Here is a 21,456-nt window from a genome sequence, read left to right as displayed (position 1 = left end):
GTTTTGCAGAGCGAGGGACTCAGCCATAATGAATTCTGTTTGTAGAGTCTTGGCCTTTAAGGATTTACAGTGCCATAGGATCCAAATAACAATAATGGCTTTTGTCTAATAAGGAGCTTTGGACACTGAGTCCTCAGGGATGCAGAAACTGCAAATTCCCTGTGACCAGTCAGGAAACAAGAGCTGGGAATCCCCTCAGAATTCATCTATTTGGCTTGAGCTCAGAGTCTCACTCTGCCCCTCTGCCTTCCTGAGGACAGATCTTCTGTGTCCATCCACCATCCAGGGGAGATGACCATGATCACTGCACAATGATGCCAGCCAGGTAACCTGAAGTCCCTTAGGCAATGGGAAGGAAGCAGGAGTTGAGTACAGTTTGATCCTGATGATGCCGCTGTGAGGAAAATAACTGAGGATGATCCAGACCAAGTCTCCCAGGGGGTTCTGAGCCTGGCTGTCTGACACCATTGTGACGTGATCCTTGGTACCTTGTAAACTGATTCAACACAGCTCTCAATCTGGTGGTTTTCTCTGTCTATATAATGACAAGTACCATTTTCCTCTTCAGAATAAACCTTCCATTTTCAAAAAGGATGGATGTAACCAATTCTCCGGCATTTTCTTGTGTCCTTTGGGTGGAGGAGGGGAGGTGTGTCAGTCAACTTTACCTTATCTTTCTATCACCTGTCCCACATTGTTTTGCAGAACAACTTGGGTGTCATCTCTGTTTACTGGCTGTGAGGACTTTGGGGAAGGATGCAGAGACCTAGGCAGACCCAGTAAGCGATTTCCCTTCTCTACTTGACTATTTTTAATTGTGACAGCAATAGACTATTTTTAATTGTGACAGCAACAGAGAGTGTATAATCATAGTTTAAAATATACTGCATTCACCCTTTCCCAGAACTCACAAATAATAACTCCATTATTATCAGTTTAATCATTTTTAATTAAAAATGATATGTACTGAAGGTATCATTACATATTTCACCATATTTTGTCATCTCTTCTCAGAAGCAAGACCAACACATTTTTCCTTGTGCATTTTTTATTTTATATGCATCCATCTGTATATGTAGGGTAAAAGGAAACTGTATAACATCAGGCGGGCAGAAAACAGAAATAAGTTGAGATGTAATAACAGAGCAGAACACTCTGTGGTAGTTAAAGTTAATGAAATTATCAACAGTAATTTTTTAAAGAGAGAGAGAGAGAGAGAGAGAGAGAGAGAGAGAGAGAGAGAGATTTTTAATATTTATTTTTTAGTTTTCGGCGGACACAACATCTTTGTTTGTATGTGGTGCTGAGGATCGAACCTGGACCGCACACATGCCAGGCGAGCTCGCTACCACTTGAGCCACATCCCCAGCCCCTCAACAGTAATTTTTAAAAATCACACAAGAAAGTCAGTTGTAAATGACATGAACAATATGATGCTTGTAATATAGACCTTTGTGTGTGTACAATTGCTGTGGAAAAGTAGTATACAATACAATAAAAACCATAAGGGCATCACATATATGCACTAGTTAACTTATAACTGGTTACCCTGGGGAATGAAAAGAATATGATTGTATGAGCACATGCCTTTACATACACGGTACACATGTTTTCTTTCGTGCAATGATAAGGCCTAAAGGGAAAGTGGAGAAGGGTGTGAATTTGATAATGTTGACTGGTGGCTACTCAGTTCTTTGTTGTTATTTTTAATACTTTTTGTTGTGCTAGAAAAATCTACAATAGACAAAACATCCCCAAACAGGTTTGATAAGTAAATATTTTTTTTCATGAATCGCCCTATGTATCATGAAATGTTTACTCTCTTGTAACTTTTCAATGCTTATACTGATTCATAATCTAATGTGTTTTCTTCATTCAAATCATTTTAATTGTACCATGTCCATGCAGAATGAATCGTGAAGCGATGACTATTGACTTCCTTTCCTCTGAACATGACCAAGACTCCCATGAGGAAATTAACATCAAATATGCTGCCCTTCAAATTTGCAGTTATAATTCCAGGGATGTTTTGTCTGTCCTCTTGTCTCAATTTGTCCCACTGACAACTTCCCTCCTAGTCAGGAAACATGCCAGATGCGTGTGTTGTAACACAGAAAATGTGCCAATAGGAAATGTCATGGTGAGGGCCCCAGGTGCTGTGTGAGTGCTGGCCCACTTGGGTCTGTCCATCTCTCCTCATTGTAACAACTCTGTGAGTTGTATGACAGGCCCGGTGATAGCAACGAGAATATTGGGGCTATTTAAAGAGATGAAGAATTCATTTCTATTTACAAAGCAAGTGTTGGAGTCTTAATTTCATTCAGAGTGTGTGAGCCTAAGAATTACCCCAAGTGACTGATGTGCTGAAGGCCACTCGGTCAGATTCTCCAGTGACATTCCTGTTAGAATGTCTCATGCTAATGCTATTCGGAATGTCCCTACTTTCTAAGCATCAGATTCTTGCTACTTTCTATTCCTTTTTAAGAGCTTATATTTTTTTCATTCCTTTTTTTTCCTATTTAGTTATTTCTGTTTCTTTTAATCATTGGCCACCTACAACCTTAGTGGAAAAACTTCCCTAAGAAAGCTGATATGGGGCATACTTCATGATTGTATTTATGTATTTCTGTTTGTTTGAAGGCGCAACATTGTTCTGAATGAAAAGAGCCATCTCTATGTCATAGCACAGTGTAAATGGGTTTGTGCTCACTTAAATTTGGGGTGAATTAGTGTGTCCAATGACAAAGGTGAGGGAAGCAGGGAAGGAGGGATAAGCAGAAGAAAGGATTTCAATATTCACCTTGCTCATTGGGGTCCCCCACCTGGAGCTTGTTGTCAGTAAGAATGGAGTGTGTGCAGGCAATCAGATTTCTAACAAGTTCCTAGGTGATGCTCCTAATGCTGTGACCCTGCACTAAGGATTGTGTTGTCCTGTCACCCATCTTTTACATCAGATTCATCAGTGACACCAAACCCAGAAACCAAACAGCTGTTTCAGAATTCCTGCTCCTGGAACTGACAGATGATCCGACACTGCAGCTGCTTCTCTTCAGCCTCTTGCTGTCCATGTACCTGGTCACAGTGCTTGGGAACCTGCTCATCATCCTGGCCATCAGCTCTGACTCCCACCTCCACACCCCCATGTACTTCTTCCTCTCCAACCTGTCCTTGACTGACATCTGCTTGAGCACAATCACCATCCCCAAGATGCTGGTGAACATCCAAGCCCAGAGTCGGAGCGTCTCCTACACAGGCTGCCTCTCCCAGGTCTTCTTTTTCTTGGTTTTTCTTGTCTTGGAAAATTGTCTCCTCACAGCAATGGCCTATGACCGCTATGTGGCCATTTGTCACCCCCTGATGTACACCATCATCATGAATCCTTCCCTCTGTGTGATGCTGCTTCTGATCTCCCTCTTCCTCAGCACTGTGGATGCCCTGCTGCACACTCTGATGGTGCTGCGACTGTCCTTCTGCACAGACCTGGAGATCCCTGACTTCTTCTGTGAACTTTCTCAAGTCATTAAACCTGCCTGTTCTGATACCCTCATCAATCATATTTTGATTTATTTTTTCTCTGTCATATTGGGTGGTAGTGCTCTCTTTGGGATTATTTTTTCTTATGCTCAAATTGTCTCTTGTCTGTTGAGAATGCCATCAGCTGGAAGAAAATATAAAGCCTTTTCCACCTGTGGGTCTCACCTCTTAGTGGTCTCCCTGTTCTATGGCACAGGTTTTGGTGTATACCTTAGCTCGGTGACTGAGTCATCCAGGAAGACAGCAGTGGCTTCAATGATGTACTCTGTGGTCCCTCCTATGCTGAACCCCTTTATCTACAGCCTGAGGAACAGGGACATGAAGGAGGTTTGGGGAAAAATATTTTGTAGGACAACATTTTTAAGGTGTTTTTCACCATAATCAAACCAAGTTTCCAGGATGTATCTAAATATCTATTTAGCACTCTTCTGTAAAACTTTTAAGTATTTCCTTATGAGATAAAGCACTTTTAAAAAAAGAATTTAACCTTTATTTATTTGAAGTTGATTTGTTTTTATGTGGTGCTGAGGCTCCAACCCAGGGCCTCATCCATCTTAGGCAGGCGCTCTACCACAGAGCCACAACCCCAGCTCCTAAAGCACTTTTATGTGGAGAAATTTCACATTCTTGCTTAGATTTATTCCCAAGGGTTTTATATTTTTGAGAATACTGTGAATGGGATAGGTTTCCTGATTTCTTTTTCAGCAGTTTTTTTTTCTGAATCTCTTGAGATAATCATCGGGTTTTTATTCCAGATTCTACTTATAAATATATTATATATATTGGGGCTGAGGATGTGGCTAAAGCAGAAGCGCACTCGCCTGGCATGCGTGCAACCTGGGTTCGATCCTCAGTACCACATACAAATAAAGATGTGTGTCTGCTGAAAACTAAAATAAATATTAAAAATTCTCTCTCTCTGTCTCTCTCTCTTTTTAAAAAATATATATTATATATATTGATTTGCATATTTGAAATCAATCTTACATCCTTGGAATGAAACAAAATTGAGCACAGTGTATGATCTTCTTAATTAACGTGAGGTTGAATTCAATTAGCAATCATTTTATTGAGGGCTTTTATATCTATGTTCATTAAGTATTTGGGGCCATTTTTTTCTTTGTTGTATACTTAATGAGATTTTGGTAGCAGGGTAACACTGGATTCTTAATATGAATTTGGAAGACTTCATTTTCTTTCTATTTTATGGAATAGTGAAGCATTGATATTAGTTCTTCCTTTAAAATCTGGAGAAATTCTATAGTGAGTCTGTTCGGTCCTGGGCTTTTTTTGGTGGGGAAACATTATATTACTGGTTCAAGATCATTATATGTTATTCCCCTATTTATGCTTTTCTGTCCTCTTTGTTCCATCTGGTAGGTCATACATGTCCAAAAATTAATCAATTTCTTCAAGATTTTTCATCATGTCCAGGATTTGGAAAATTTTCTATTTTCTCACTGAGTAGGTATTCTATGTCATTAGCATGTAACTCAAATCCCTCATTTAATCCTATGATTCAGGCATTTTGTCTTCTAACGTTTTCCCAGAGATCCCCATATCATTTTATCAAAGTTGCTTTTCTGTGTTCAATACTGTCCGAAGTCATAGATCATTTACCTTTTCTTTAATCCCTGATATTCTCTCTTTCAATTTATCTAGCCCACTGGGAATACATTCGATTGAGGTTTGTTTGTTTGTTTGTTTATACTGGGGATTGAACTCAGGGGCACTCGACCACTGAGTCACATCCCCAGCCCTATTTCATATTTTATTAAGAGACAGATCTCACTGAGTCACTAAGTATTCTCTTTAAAATCAGGACTAAGACAAGGATGGCCATTCTCACCACCTCTAATCAATATAATTCTCAATACCCAGTTAGAATGGCAATCATCAAGAATTTAAATAATAAAAAATGCTCGTGAGAATGTGGAGGGAAAAGTACACTCACATATTGTTGGTGTGACTGCAAATTAGTTCAACCAATTTGGAAAGCAATATGGGAATTCCTTGAAAGACTAGGAATGGAACCACCATATGACCCAGCTATTGTAACCCACAGTATTTATCCAAAAAAACTAAGATCAACATACTATCATGATATAGACACATCAGTGCTTATAGATGTGTGATTCACAATAGCCGAATTATGGAATCAGGCCAATTTTGTCTGTCCACAGATTAATAGAGAAGAAAATGTGGTATATACACACAATGGTGTTTAAGTCATAAAAAGGAAGTAATGGCATTTGCTGATAAATTAATAGGAGAACCACAGGGTAAATAAAATAAGTGAGACCCAGAAAGTCAAGGGTCAAATGTTTTCTCTCATACGTGAAAGCTACAGAAAAATAAGGAGAAAAGTGTGGTGGGCAGTTACATGAAAATATAAGAGAGATCAGTGGAGTAGATAAAGAGAATTCAGGAGGCAGGAGGCAGGAGGAGGGATGGGGAAAGGGAGGGAACTGCAGAATAAAATTGATCAAGTTATGCTCTGTACATATATAACTATACCACAGGGAGTTCCACATGTATGTATATCTTCAAAGAACTAATTTAAAAACAATCAATAAATGCAAGATGGACCAAAAGAGTAGAGGGGAAGGAGGAAAGGAGAGGAGGTGGAAGTACTGGGAACTTAAATGCTGCAAATCTTGATCCATATATGTGTGATATGTGTGATTATGTAAAAATAAACCCTAATATTATGTGTAAGCATCATATACTAATAAAAATATTTTAAAAGACATTAAGGAATTCAACAAGTTCAAAATGACACAACTTATTTAATGAATTTATTTAATAAATTTTGCTTGCTTACCTAATAAGGGTGACAAAAATCATGCAGTTGAATCCTGTGAAAAAGCCAGTATGTTGGCACACATGACCCATGACTGTCCATTTCAAAGGATTCAGGGAAATCAAATAACATTGAAAAGAATAAATATAAATTTCAGTGGAGCTGTTTCCTGGAAGAGGAGCGGGGAAGATGGAACTGCAGGATTCTTTACACATATTCTATCTTTATTTTTAACCTGATTTTCTGTATGGTTTTTTGTTTTGTTTTGTTTTTTGTTTGGGTGGTGCTGGGGATTGAAGCAGGGCCTTGTGTTTGCTAGGTAAGCACTCTACCAACGGAGCTATAACCCCAGCCCCTGTACGTTTTTTATTACATTACAACACAGTTAAGCCTGCAGGTAAGTTTTATACACTAAGTGTCTAATACTTGACGGTATGTTGATTGAGGCACATAGAAATGCGTTCTCTTTTGTTCTGGAAACATTAACACCGGTTTTCCCACACTTGAGAGCCTCAGAACCTCACAAAGGGCTGATTTATGAATCACTACTTTAGACATCTCCACAAAGATTCAAACTCAACAGTTCTTGAGTGAGATCAGTATGAACATGGTCCTCAGGCGACACCCCTGAAGGTGCTCTGTGGTCACCAGGGGAGGAAGCTCTGCTCTGGAGGAGACCATAGGGATGGCAGGGAGCTGTCCACCAATGGTGGTGCTGAACACTCTTCCTGTGCCTCACCTCTTGCACCAGTGACAGGCTCTCATATTCTCCTGTGAGATTTCATTTCCACACCTGGAGAGATGGCTCTAAGTAGCCTTTTTTGTTTGTTGGGAAGTAATGATCTTTAATCCTACCTGCTTGTTTTCTCTTTCACTGCTTTTTTTTTTTTTTTAAAAAAAACAACCACCTAATATCTCCTCTAAAACGAACATCTTTCTCCACAGGGAAAAAAAATACAAATGCAACATTAAAAAGTTTTGTATGAGAGTCCTAAGTGTTCACTGGATGCACTTTGGAAAGCTGACTTAAATCTCATGACCATCACCTGAAGAATGTTAGTCTACTTAATTTTTTCCTCAAAGCTTCCCTCATATCCCTGTTTCTCAGGCTGTAGATAAAGGGGTTCAGCATTTGAGGGACCACAGTGTACATCATGGAAGCCACTGCAGTCTTCCTGGATGACTCTGTCACTGCAGAGCTAAAATACACACCAATACCTGTGCCATAGAACAGGGAGACCACTAAGAGGTGAGACCCACAGGTGGAAAAGGCTTTATATTTTCTTCCAGCTGATGGCATTCTCAACAGAGAAGAGACAATTTGAGCATATGAGAAAATGATTCCAAACAGAGAACTACCAGCCAAAATAATAGAGAAAAAATAAACCAAAATGTTATTAATGAGGGTATCAGAACAGGCAGGCTTGATGACCTGAGCAAGTTCACAGAAGAAGTGGGGGATCTCCAAGTCTGTGCAAAAGGACAGCCGCAGGACCATCAGTGTGTGCAGCAGGGCATCCACAGTGCTGATGAAGAGAGAGATCAGAACCAGCATCACACAGAGAGAAGGGTTCATGATGATGGTGTACATCAGAGGGTGACAAATGGCCACATAGCGGTCATAGGCCATTGCTGTGAGGAGACAATTCTCTAAGACAAGAAAACACAAGACAAAAAAGACCTGGGAGAGGCAGCCTGTGTAGGAGATGCTCGGACTCTGTGCTTGGATGTTCACCAGCATCTTGGGGATGGTGCTTGTGCTCAAGCAGATGTCAGTGAAGGACAGGTTGGACAGAAGGAAGTACATGGGGGTGTGGAGGTGAAGATCAGAGTTCACAGTCAGGATGATGAGCAGGTTTCCCAGGATGGTGACCAGGTACATGGCCAGGAACAGGCTGAAGAGGAGGGGCTGCAGGGCTGGGTCCTCTGTCAGTCCCAGGAGGAGGAATTCTGAAACAGCTGTTTGGTTTCTTGGTTCCATGCTAACAATGAATCTAAAGCAAAAGATGGGTGACATGACAGGTAAAGTTCTGAATCCTGGGCCCATGCAGCAATAGCATGACCTAGAGACTTGTTAGAAATGCTGATATGTGGACCCCACAGCAGGACTACAGATAATGAACTCTGGGGATGAGGATCAGCAGTACATGATTTAACAGACTCCCTCACGTGCTAATGTTTGAGGATTGCTGCTCAGGCTTCTCTCTTTTAAAGGAAAACCCAAATGAATACAGAAATCCTTCCCTTTTCATCTTCCTTACCTTCCTCCCTGTACACATTTATTCACCCTAGTTTTTATTGAGAATTAACTTTCTCAAACCTGGTGAAGAATGCTGAGAATGTAATAAATAGAGATGACTCTTCTGTTTCAGAACTATTGTTTGCTTTCAAAATATATGTATATATATATACACACACAAAATTATGAAGTCTGTCACATCCTTAGTGAATTTATTTCTGTATGGCGGTAGGTGGCAAATGATTGAAAGAAACAAAAATAACAAGGGAAGAACCTAAATGTGTGGGCTTGTAAAAATGCACAAAAAGCAACAATTTGTGTTCAGAAGACAATAACATAAAAGAGCTTTAGCTTTGGGTTTTCTTCTTTGGGTTCTACTTCCTGTAGAACGTGGATCTTCTTTGAGAGAGGAGTAGCCATCAGAGTGTAGATAATTAGGGGGGATTATTAGATTCACACATGCTGAATTATTTTTGTCCTCTATCATTTGTTTTGTAAGAGAAACAAACTCTTTAATTGGGGGTAGTGGACCTACAGCCTATGATTCAACAAACCCCCTGAATGTCTTTGATGTATGATGATTTTTTTTAAAAAATTTTTTGGTACCCGGGGTTGAACCCAGGAAGCTTAGCCACAGAGCCACATCTGAAGCCGTTTTTATTTTTTATTTAGAGACAGAGTCTTACTAAGTTGCTTAGGGCCCCTCTAAGTTGTTGAGGCTGGCTTTAAACTTGCAATCCTCCTGCCTCAGCCTCCCAATCCATTGGAATCAGAGTCATGCACCATCCAGGCAAGGTATGATGCATTTTAAGAACCACTTCCTTAAAAAGTAAAATAAATAAATAAATAAGTAAATAAATAAATAAACCCAAATCGTGGGTACTGTGTACTCAAGTGAATTTTATGATATTTTCCTCTGCTGTTTTCTCCCTCCATCCCTTTTCAATCATTCCTCTTTTCCCTCCACTCTTTTTATTAAAATAAATTTGATTGTTTGCCAACCCTCTTTAATGTGCAAAATGCTGAGAATGAAACAAAAGACAAGGTATAACTTTTCAATCAAAATTATTCAAAGATATTTTTAAAAGGCCAGAATGAAATTTTGAATTTTTTTCTATAGCATTTGTTCCCTTTGGCTTGCTTCAGACCATCTTGTCAGATTATACATGTGTTAGTTGGTATCGTCCTCAGTAATCCATGAGGACACTAAGTCAGGTGAGTTTACAGCTTGAATGTGAGATCCACAGAGACCAAGACTGGCTTGGGGTCAGACTATCGCATTGATTCTTGACTAAGTCCTATTCCATGCCTCTGAAGAGTTCAGAACTTACACTCTTAAATGATGACTCAGACCTCATCGTTTTCCTGTGCAACTTTAATATTTCCTTCCTGAACAAAACCCCTAGTCTTTCTCTTGCCTTAAAAATACGCCAATCTCTACTCATGACATTAATGGTAGCAGGTACATGACATTCATCCATGCGAATCTGAGGAAAGATTAGAAAACGGTGCCCCCATAGTTGAAGCTCATAAAACTACCCCATAGTGTCATAAGCCATCTCCGTCAACAGTTAATTCTAAGGAATTCAGGGAACTCATTATGGGATTTTCTGTCTCATCTTAAGGGAGTTCTTCTCTTAAGTTGATAAGTGGCATATCATTTTTTTCAAAAATCTGGAAAAATACATAAAATAGACATCTAAGAAAACAGATGGAAGTGTGATATTCAGAAAAGAAAATGTTATAAGATAAACACATTTATAAGTTAATCAGGGTCCAACTATGAGCATGCCTGCAGGGCAATGGTGCCTGTCTTAAAGGGGAAGATGCTATACAGCATGTACCATTTGGTGTCACATTGGTCTCACACACTCTGAAGGTAATCAAGACTCCCTCACATGCTTGTGAAGCGGAAAATCAATAACTCTATGAGAAGCCTGGATGTTGTATTTGTGCAAGGCAAACTATGTGGTGGATGTGTTAATTAACTTGACCGTGGCCACTAACTAACTAACTAACTAACTAACTATATATATCTCCAAACATCACTTTGTATACCTTGAATATATGCAAATTTGATTCAATTATGCTTAAATGAAACTGGAAAAAACTTTGGGGGATGTTTCAAGGTGAGAAATGGATAGAACAAAGTGCCTGGAGCAGTGCTTCACTTATCAGACTCTCACACTGACATTTTCTGTTGGGTTCTTTATGGAAAGTCATCAACAGGGGGCACTATTCATTCATCAGAAATGGGCCATGTGTCAGGGAAGTTGAAGAAAGAGCAAAGAAAGGGACCATCCTGAGCCTCATGAATGCAAATATCAGGGAAGCATTGAAAGTACTAAAACTACCTCTGGGAATGATGGTCAGGTAGGAAAAAAAATCAAGGAAGCATGATTGATACCAATATTCATTTAGTATGAACATATGATGAAATACATATGAATTGAAATTTATCAGACAGGTCTGGGGTTGTGGCTCAGTGGTAGAACACTTGCCTTGCACATGTAGGGCATTAGGTTCCATCCTCAGCACCACATAAAAATAAATAAACAAAAAAAAGGTATTCTATCTACAACTAAAAAAAAAATTTTAAAAAATTTTAAAAAATGTCAGATAAGATAGATACATGAAAAACATTTTCAAAATATTAATTAAAGGACTTTAGTTACATGATTGGCTTCAAGAAGAATGTGGTTCAACATCTCACCTGGTTATTAAAGATGGAAGATGGATCCTCAGTAAACGCAGGCAGACTGAAGGAGTCAAGTTACTGGGAAGAGCTCAGCTGTTGCCTCCTGGCTGGGGCAGGGCTGTTGAGTGAGGTGGTCCCAGGCTGACTTCTATAGTCTCTGTATCCCTGGGGATCAATATCCAAAGTTCCTCATTAGACCACATATTTTACTAAGCATCCTGATCCCAAGAGTGAATGTCCTTAAAGACCAACTCTGTGGAAGTGAGGGATCCAGGATGGCTGACTCTTGACTCCCGAGGCCATGTTCACACCACTCAATCCTCTCCACTGTGTCTGCTCAACTCCATCTTGCAGACTGTGCCCACCTAACATGGGGCATTCCTCTAATGAATTCAAGGTCTCCTTTTAGGTCAAAATCAAAGTTATCTCTATTTAATTAATGCTTTTAGGAATCTTGGCTCCATTTTAGCTGTGACTATGGCATTTATATGTGTGTATAAATAACATTTATAAATATTTGCTAATTTTTTTTGGGGTCACATTTCTGTTGCTGTGGCAAAAACACGAGGTAGATCATTGAAACAAGGAAAGGTTTATGTTTGCTCATGGTTTTGTGTTTGTTTCATGGTTGTTTTGGCTATTGTTTTGTGCCCATAACAGCTCTGTATATCATAGAATGAGAGTATGGTAGAGGAGGTGTTTGGTTTGGATTTGGAATGTCCCCCTCTAAACCTCCTGTGTTGAAATCCTCCTGCCTCAGCAAGGTTCAGAGGTGGCACTTTTAGACAATGGTTGGTAAATGAGGACTTTGACCTCATTAGTGGATACTCCATTTGACAGATTAATTTATTAATAACTGGCTGGATTACTGGGAAGCAGGATATAGCTGGAGGAAGTGAGTCACTATTGGCATTCCCTGGGAGGGATTATTCTCTCTCTGCCCTCCCTGCTGCCTGGATGCCATAAAGTGAGCAGTTTTCCTCTTTCAGGCCCTTCCAGCATGAAATGTTTGCTTTGGAGCCAGCTGACTATGTACTGAACCCCCTGACACTGTGAGGCCAAATAAACCTTTACTTGTCAAACTAGTTCATGTCAGGTATTTTGTCTACAACAATAACAATCTGACTAACACGGTTATTGGGGTCATTGCTGTGACTATACCTGACCCTGTTGTACACAAGCTTTTGGAACTCGTGAAAAGAGTTTGTAAAATGTTGGAGGTGCAGGATAGAGAAGCTGTAGACTGTAGTGAGCAGAGTTTAAAAGGAAATTCTGTGGGAGCTCAGAAGATGAGAGTCTCATTAGAAATGTGAACAGTGAAGAATATGGTCACAATGCTTCAGACGGAAATGAGGATTCTAAAGGGAATTGGACTGAAGTCCATTTATGTTACATTCTGTCAAAGAACTTGTCTACATTTTATATATGTCCTAAGACTTGAGGATACATGAGACTAAATTTAATTAATTGAGCGGAAGGAGGAAATGACAAGACATCACAGGATTCAGGCAGTTGCATGAGTATTGTTGGATGCTTTAGTCAAGTTTAACATTAGAAGCAGGAGTTAAAGAGAACAAAAAGATTTGAAAATTGCGTTTGAACCCAAAAGCATGTATAAAATTGGGGCTCAGGAATGTGATGCTGCTGAAGACATTACTGCCACTACAGAGAAGTTAAGTACTTTGCATCGTGACAATAGGTAAGATGTTTTTAGAGAATCTCAGAATCGACCACACACTGCTCATCTCAGGCTCAAGAGTATAACAATAAAACTCACTTGAAATTTTTGCTGAAAGAGGAGTCTGGCAGCAGCCTGTTCACACAGGGTCACCTAACAAGTTTTCCTCTCAGGATTTATTTCCCCATGCACTTGAGCTGCCCAGGCACTCAAGTCCACTGCAGCTGTGATCCAAGGTGGCTACTCCTCAAGCTGATGACAGAAGCCACATGGTGTCTTGAAGGAGACTTTGGATTTGGACTTTTTTTTAAAGCAATGTTGGAACTCTGAAGTCTTTGGGGACTCTGGGAGACAGAGTGAATGCATTTTATATTGTGAATTGGTCATGAACATTTGGGGACAAGAGGTAGAATATAAGGTTTTGGATTTCAAATGTCTTGTCTACAACCCACTTGTGCCAGGTCAGTGGGGTAGATTGAAGAAAGGCCAAAGACAGTGCATGGAGGTGGCATGGGAGACACATGATCTAGAAGACACAGAAGCACCTACAGTGCCTTACAGTGCTTACCAAGCAGCACCTCCTCTCCCTCGTTGGGAGGTTTCTGAGGAAGCAGCGGCTGGACAAGTGACACATTTCATCTCCACAGTGGCCCAAGTTCCACCCAGGTCCCCACTGTTAGTACAGAAGCAGCAATATCACTAGCATTTAGTTGATTGTGTGACCAGCAATCTGAGGAGCAAATGTCCCAGTTTACATGCAAGAAAGCAGCTTCTCCAAATAATACTCACTTCCTCTTGTTCCCAGTGTGCCTAAGAGAAACCCAGTGTCCTTCAAGATACAATGTGACTGGACATTCAAGCCCACTCTTGCTCTCATTGTTTCTTTATCTTGTCTAGGTTTTGGGGAAGAAAAAGGGAGCATACAGGAACATGGGGTTTTGTTGAGCCCATTTCTTTAGATATTATGCATACACAAAACTCAGGCATTGAAAGGCTGGTCCCCAATGCAACCACGTATAGAGATGGGACTTTTAGATAATAATGGATCATATGGGCTCTGACCTCATCTGTGCATTGATTGGTCCAATAGCCAGAAGAATCATAGCTGAGGATTACTGGGAGGTGGGACTGAGTTGGAGGAAGCAACTCACTAACAATAAAAATTTTTAAAAAGGGCTGAGGATGTAATTCTGTGACAGAGCACCCTCAGTTTCAATTCCTAGTACCATAGAAGAAAAAGGCAAGGGTGATGAATTGATTCTGCATCTTGGTTGTTATTTCTATCATTGCATTTATGAGAGTCCATGTTTCAAGGTTCAGCACCTGTATTTTATTTCCAGTGCTCTCTGAGTTTACATGATATGTGCTTACCATCAAAAACAGTTTTTCTGATGTGGATAAAATTTGGGTAGCTGTTTCTGCTATTGTGAATGACACTGAGTATGTGCTTCCTTATGCCCTGGTGAAAATGATGATTAGTTGTATCTTTGAGAGTAACTGATTAGCCATGAGGGTCTAACTTTCCTCATCTGAGTTAGAGGGATATAGAATTTTTCAAATTCAAGTTCATCTCCTCCATCCCATAGTGTGATGACCTTACATTCACTTGGTGACATCACCCTTACCAAGTATGAGCTGCTACCTGAGCCTTTTGTACTGATTAAATGTTTTAATTCCTGCAAGTGCAACAGCTTTTGACCTATTTAGACATATTTGCCGAGTGTCCTTCTATCTGTCTTTGCAATATTCCTTTTCTGCTGACTCCCATAGGTGCACAAGCAGGCTGGACACTGGTGTTGGAAATTTGTTTTTTTTTTTATCCTAATAGTTGGTTTAAGACACAATAGCAAGTTGTTATTATTTTTGTCAGTTTTTTCCAAATGTTTGCTTATTTTATGTTTCCTTTAATTCCCCTGTTTGAGTTTAAAAATGTGCAACATATGCTCAATATCATTAGCTCTTGGGAAAATGTTAAAAAACCCCACAATAGGATGCTCCAGGGAGAATAAAAATTGTGAAAAAAAGAGAGAGAGAGAGTGTTGGTGAGGAATGAAGAAAGAAGACTTGTATCCTGTTGAAGAGAATGTGAACTAATACAGTCATTATGGGGACCAGCAGGAGGCTCCTCAAAAAGCTAGAGATACAGCCAACATGCACTGGTGTATTTCCCCTGTGTTTTCCTCTAGCAGTTGTAAAAGTTTCTGGTCTAATTGCTTTGATCTATTTTAAGTTGACTTTTGTGCAGATTGAGAGACAGGAGCTGGGTTTATTCTTCTACAATTATCCATTCTCCCCACCACCATTTGTTTAGAAAGCTGTCTTTCACCAATGTATGTTTTTGACACCTTTGTCAAGAATCAGATAACTGTATCTGTGTTGGTTTGTCTCCTTGTCTTCTATTGTTTTCCGTTGGTCTGCATGTCTGTTTCTGTGCCTGTACCACGCTGTTTGCATTTCTATGAATCTGTATTATAATTCAAGGTTGGGTATTACGGTACTTCAGTATTGGTCTCATTGGTCAGAATTTCTTTGGCTACTCTGGGTCTTTAATTCTTTTTATTAATTTTAGAATTGATTTCCTAAGAAGGCTCTTGGCATTTTGCTGGGGATTGCATTGAATCTGAAGTTTGTTTTTGGTAGTATGGCATTTTGACAATATTAATTTTGCCTACTGAAACATCTTCTTGTGACCTCTTTAATTTTTTTCTAGTGTTCTGTAATTTTTCTTGTAGAGGTCTTTACCCTCTTTGGCTAGTTTTATTCCTAGGTATTTTTTTAAGGTCACCATGAATGTAATTCTTTCCCTTGTTTCTTTCTAAATGGGTTTATTGATTTGGGGTAGGAAAACAATTAATTTCCAATATAAAATTGTGTCCTGCTCCTTTGCCAAATTTGTTTATCAGATATAGAATTTTTCTGCTGGATTCTTTAGTGTCTTCTAAGTATAGGATGACCGCTGTAAATAGGGGTAATTTGACACCTTTCTGTCCTATTTGTGTCCATTTTATGACTTTCTCTTGCCTGGATAAAATTTCAAGTACTGTATTGAGTAGGTGTAGTGAGATTGGACATTGGTCTTCTTCCCAATTTTACAGGAAATGTTTGTAGTTCTTCTGCATTTAATATGATGCTGGGTTTGGGTTTGTTATATCAGCCTTTGTTATGTTGAGGTGAATCCCTTCTTTTCCTAGTTTTTTTGGGGGGGTTTTATCAACAGGGTGTTGAATTTTTAAATTAAATTATTTATTTATTCTAATTTGTTACATATGATGGAAGAATGCAATTCATTTCATATTACACATATATAGCACAAGTTTTCAAGTCACTGATTGTATAAAAGTGTTTTCACACCATTTGTGTCTTCATACATGTAGTTAGGGTAATGATGTCTAATTCATCCCACCATCATTTCTACTCCTCTACCACCTTTTTTCCCCTCCCTCCCCTTTGTCCTATCTGAAGTTCCTCCATTCCTCCCATGTTCCACACCCATCGCCATTATGAGTCAGCATCCTCATATCAAAGAAAACATTCGGCCTTTGGTTTTTTGTGATTGGCTGCTTTACTTAGTATTATATTCTCCAATTCATCCATTTATCTGCAAATGCCATGATTTTATTCTGTTTTAATGCTGAGAATGTTCCATTGTGTATATATACCAAAGTTTCCCTACTCATTCATCTACTGAAGGGCATCTAAGTTGGTTCCATAATTTAATTATTGTGAATTGTGCTTCTGTAAACATCACTCTTCTGAGAAGTGTCTGTTCAGTTCCTTGACCCATTTATTGATTGGGATATTTGTTTTTTTGGTGTTAAGATTTGTGAGTGCCTTATATATCCTAGAGATTAGTGCTCTATCTGATGTGCTTGTGGTAAAGATTTTCTCTCATTCTGTAGGCTCTCTATTCACCTCACTGATGATTTCTTTTGTTGAGAAGAAGCTTTTTAGTTTGAATCCATTCCATTTATTGATTCTTGGTTTTAATTCTTGCACTATAGGAGTCTTGTTAAGAAAGTTGGGTCCTAATCCAACATGATGAAGATTTGGGTCTACTTTTTCTTCCATTAGGCACAAGGTCTCTGGTTTAATTCATACGTCTTTGATCCACTTTTGAGTTGAGTTTTTAAAAAATATTTATTTTTTTTAGGTATATATGGACACAACACAAAGCCTTTATTTTTTTTAAACTTTTTTTTTAAAGAGAAAGAGAGAAAGAGAGAATTTTTTAATATTTATTTTTTAGTTTTTGGCGGACACAACATCTTTGTTTGTATGTGGTGCTGAGGATTGAACCCAGGCCGCATGCATGCCAGGTGAGCGCGCTACCGCTTGAGCCACATCCCCAGCCCCCAAATGCCTCTATTTTTATGTGGTGCTGAGAATAGAACCGGGGTCCCACCTGTGCGAGGCGAATGCTCTACTGCTGAGCCAGAAACCCAGCCCTTGAGTTGAGTTTTTTGCATGGTGAGAGATAGAGATTTAATTTTATTTTTTTACATGTGGATTTTCAGTTTTCCCAGCACCATTTGTTGAAGAAGCTATCTTTTCTTCAAAGTATGTTTTTGGCACCTTTGTCTAATATAAGATAACTGTAGTTATGTGGGTTAGACTGTGTCCTCTATTCTGTACCATTGGTCTACAGGCCTAATTTGGTGCCAATACCATGCTGTTCTTATTACTATTGCTCTGTAGCATAATTTAAGGTCTGGAACAGTAATGACACCTGCTTCACTCTTCCTGCTAAGGATTGCTTTGGCTATTCTGGGTCTCTTATTTTTCCAGATGAATTTCATGACTGCCTTTTCTGTTTCTATGAGGAATAGAATCTGTATAGTGCTTTTGGTAGTATGTCATTTTGACAATATTAATTCTGCCTATCCAAGAACAAGGTAGATCTTTTCATCTTCTAAGGCCTTCTATAATTTCTTTCTTTAGCATGTTGTAGTTTTCATCGTAAAGGTCTTTCACCTCTTTTGTTAAGTTTATTCCTAAGTGTTTTGTATCTTTTTGAGGCTATTGTAAATGGGGTGATTTTTCTAGTTTCTCTTTCAATGGATTTGTCACTGATGTACAGAAATGCCTTTGCTTTATGGATGTTGATTTTTATATCCAGCTACTTTGCTGAATTCATTTATTAGTTCTAGGAGATTTCTGGTGAAACGTTTTGGGTCTTCTTGGTACAGACTCATATCATCTGCAAATAGTGATAATTTGAGGTCTTCTTTTCCTATCCATATCCCTTTAATTTCTTTCATCTGTCTGATTGCTCTGGCTAGAGTTTCAAGAACTATGTTAAATGGAAGTGGTGACAGAGGGCATCTCTGTCTTGTTCCAGTTTTTAGAGGGAATGCTTTCAATTTTTCTCCTTTTAGAATGATGTTGGCCTGGGGCTTAGCAGAGATAGCCTTTACAATATTGAGGTATGTTCCTGTTATACCTAGTTTTTCTAGCGTTTTGAACATGAAGGATGCTGTATTTTATCAAATGCTTTCTCAGCATCTATTAAGATGATCATATGATTTTTATCTTTGTGTCTACTGGGTTGATGAATTACATTTAATGATTTCCATATGTTAAAACAACCTTGCATTCCTGGGATGAACCCTACTTGATCATGATGCACTATCTTTTTGATATGTTTTTGTATTCTATTTGACAGAATTTTACTGAGAACTTTTGCATCTATATTCCTTAGAGATATTCCTCTGAAGTTTTCTTTCTTTGATGTGTCTGGTTTTGGAATCAGGGTGATATTGGCCTCATAGAATGTGTTTGGAAGTGTTCCCTCTTTTTCTATTTCATGAAATAGTGTGAGAAGTATTGGTGTTAGCTCTTTTTTAAAAAGTCTTGTAGAACTCAGTTGTGTATCCATCTGGTCCTGGGCTTTTCTTGGTTGGTAGGCTTCTGATGGCATCCTCTATTTCCTTGCCAGAAATTGATCTGTTCAAATTATTTATACAATCCTGATTTAATTTGGGCATATCATATACCTCTAGAAGTTTGTTGATGCCTTCAATATTATCCATTTTATTGGAGTACAAATTTTCAAAATAATTTCTAATTATCTTCTGTGTTTCTGAAGTGTCTGTCACAATATTTCCTTTTTCATCACAGATGGTTGTAATTTGAGTTTTTTCTCTCCTACTCTTGTTAGCCTGGCTAAGGGTTATCAATTTTATTTATTTTCTCAAAGAACCAAATTTTTGTCTTGTCAGTTTTTTCAATTATTTCTTTTGTTTCGATTTCATTGATTTGAGTTCTGATTTTAATTATTTCCTGTCTCCTACTGCTTTTGGGGTTGATTTTTCTTCTCTTTCTAGGGCTTTGAGATGTAATGTTAGGTCATTTATTTGTTGACTTTTTCTTCTTTGAAGGAATGAACTCCATGCAATGAACTTTCCTCTTAGAACTGCCTTTATAGTGTCCCAGAGATTTTTGATATGTTCTATCAGAGTTCTCATTTACCTCTAAGAATTTTTAAATCTCCTCCTTGATAGCTTTTGCAACCCATTGTTCATTCAATAGCATATTATTTAGTCTCCAGGTGTTGGAGTAGCCTTATTTTTTAATTTTAATATTGATTTCTAATCTCATTCCGTTGTGGTCTGATAGAATTCAGGATAGTATCTTTACTTTTTTTGTATTTACTAATATTTGCTTTGTGGCATAAGATATGGTCTATTTTAGAGAAAGATCCATGTGCTGCTGAGAAGAAAGTGTATTCCCTCGTTGATGGATAATATACACTATATATGTCAGTTGAGTCTACATTATTGATCGTATTATTGAATTCTATAGTTTCTTTGTTTATCTTTTGTTTGGAAGATCTATCCAGTGGTGAAAGAGGGTGTTGAATTTCATTAAAAGTTTCTCTGCACCTATTGAGATGATCACATATTTTTTTCCTGATATTATTCATGGGGTGTATTCCATTTATTGATTTCCAACTTCCCGCATCCCTGGATGGAAATTGTGTTGATCATGATGTATAATCTTATTGATGTGCTTCTGAATTTGATTTTCAGATATTTTGTTAAGGATTTTTGCATCTATGTTTGTTAGCAGTGGTCTACTTTATGCTATTCTGCCACTGAACTGATTTTTAAAATGGACATGTATGTTTCCTTCATGTTCATCAAGGACATTGTTTCATAGTTTCTTTCTTTGATGACTCCTTTTGGTTTAGATATCAGTATGATACTGGCTTTGTAGTGTTAATTTCTATGGAATAAATTCAGGAATGCTGGTGTTCATTTTTCTTTAAATGATCTCGTAAAATTCAGCTGTGAATCCATCCGGTCTTCAGCTCTTCTATGATGGAAGTTTATTTTAATTACTGCTTCAATCTAATTGCTTGTTATTGGGCTTTTCAGAACAATATTTCCTTGATTTAATTTGGTAGGTCATATATGTTTCGAAATTTATTCATTTTGGGCAGATTTTTCCAATATTTTGGTATATAAGTTTTCAAAATAGTTCCTACAGATCTTCTGGATTTCTGTGTTGTCTGTTGTAATATCCCCTTTTTCATCTCTAATTTTATTAATTTGAGACTTCCCTCTCTTTCTTTTGGTTGGTTTGCCTAAGAGTTTATCAATCTTGTCCATCTTTCAAAAAGCTAACTCTTTATTACATTGATCCTCTGTACTGTTTCCTTCTTTTCTATTTAAATTTGTCCCTTATCTTTATTGTTTTGATCTTGATTTATCTCAATTATTTATCACAGCAGCTACAAATTAACTCACGCAACATCTTATCTAATATTTACAAATACATTATACCCACATGCAAAGGGAATATCTTTATAACTAAAATTTAATAAAGCTTTCTGAAATCATTAATTTAAAAGAGATTCTTTTGTTTGTAACCTAAAAGGAAGACTGGAAAAGTGCCCAGTCTTGCATGATCAGGGCCCGTGCAATGCAGCTGAGCAGAGACAGGGCAGACAGCTGAGTGGTGCAATCATGGCCCCAAGGGTCAGGATCCAGCCACCCTGAATCCCTCACTCCTGCAGAGTTGGTCTTCAAGGACCTGCACTCTTGGGATCAGATTGTTTGTAAAATAGCTATTTTAATGAGGAGCTCTGGATATTGATCTCCAGAGACACAGAGAATCTAGGAGTGATTGTGGGACCACCTCACTCAGCATCCCTGCCCAGTCGGGAAGCAGCACCTGGACTTCCTCCCACAGATGAGCCTTCCTGACCAGGGTTCCACTGCCTCATTCAGTCTGTCCTCATTTCCTGGAGACCCATCTTTCATCTTCAATATCCAGGTGAAGTCCTGGACAACATTCTTCTTGAATACAGCAAGGTAATGGTAGCTCCTTTAGTTAATGCTTTGGAAATGTGATTCATATATTTAATTAATTCACTTTCATTTTTTAAAATTGTTGCATTATAATTATTTCACATTCATATATGCACACAGTAGCAATTTTAATTTATTTATGATTTAGTTCATTTTGTTGATGCATATCCATTATACAGAATGGTGGATTCC

At 38.4% G+C, this 21,456-nt stretch overlaps 2 protein-coding genes across 2 annotated transcripts; one reads left to right on the top strand and one right to left on the bottom strand.

Moving 5' to 3' along the window:
• The first annotated feature begins 388 nt into the window (after nucleotides 1–388).
• LOC113198980 (olfactory receptor 7G1-like) lies at nucleotides 389–3,915 on the top strand. Its single transcript, XM_077796584.1, has 2 exons — nucleotides 389–396; nucleotides 2,955–3,915. The coding sequence occupies exons 1-2, from the start codon at nucleotides 389–391 to the stop codon at nucleotides 3,913–3,915; spliced, it is 969 nt and encodes a 322-aa protein (XP_077652710.1).
• A 3,464-nt stretch (nucleotides 3,916–7,379) lies between these two features.
• Nucleotides 7,380–8,321, bottom strand: LOC113198981 (olfactory receptor 7G2-like). Its single transcript, XM_026411863.2, has one exon. It carries the CDS (start codon nucleotides 8,316–8,318, stop codon nucleotides 7,380–7,382), a length of 939 nt encoding a protein of 312 aa, XP_026267648.2. The 5' UTR covers nucleotides 8,319–8,321.
• Between the last annotated feature and the right edge of the window lie 13,135 nt (nucleotides 8,322–21,456).

This window comes from Urocitellus parryii, chromosome 3 (genome assembly GCF_045843805.1).
Source record: "Urocitellus parryii isolate mUroPar1 chromosome 3, mUroPar1.hap1, whole genome shotgun sequence".
Lineage (NCBI taxonomy): Eukaryota > Metazoa > Chordata > Mammalia > Rodentia > Sciuridae > Urocitellus > Urocitellus parryii.
The sequence above is the reverse complement of the archived record's forward strand: the minus strand, read 5'-3'. Positions and strand labels throughout refer to the sequence as shown.

Bases quoted from the DNA above. Each gene is read 5' to 3' on its own strand.
- LOC113198981 (XM_026411863.2), bottom strand. From the start codon at position 8,318: ATGGAACCAAGAAACCAAACAGCTGTTTCAGAATTCCTCCTCCTGGGA.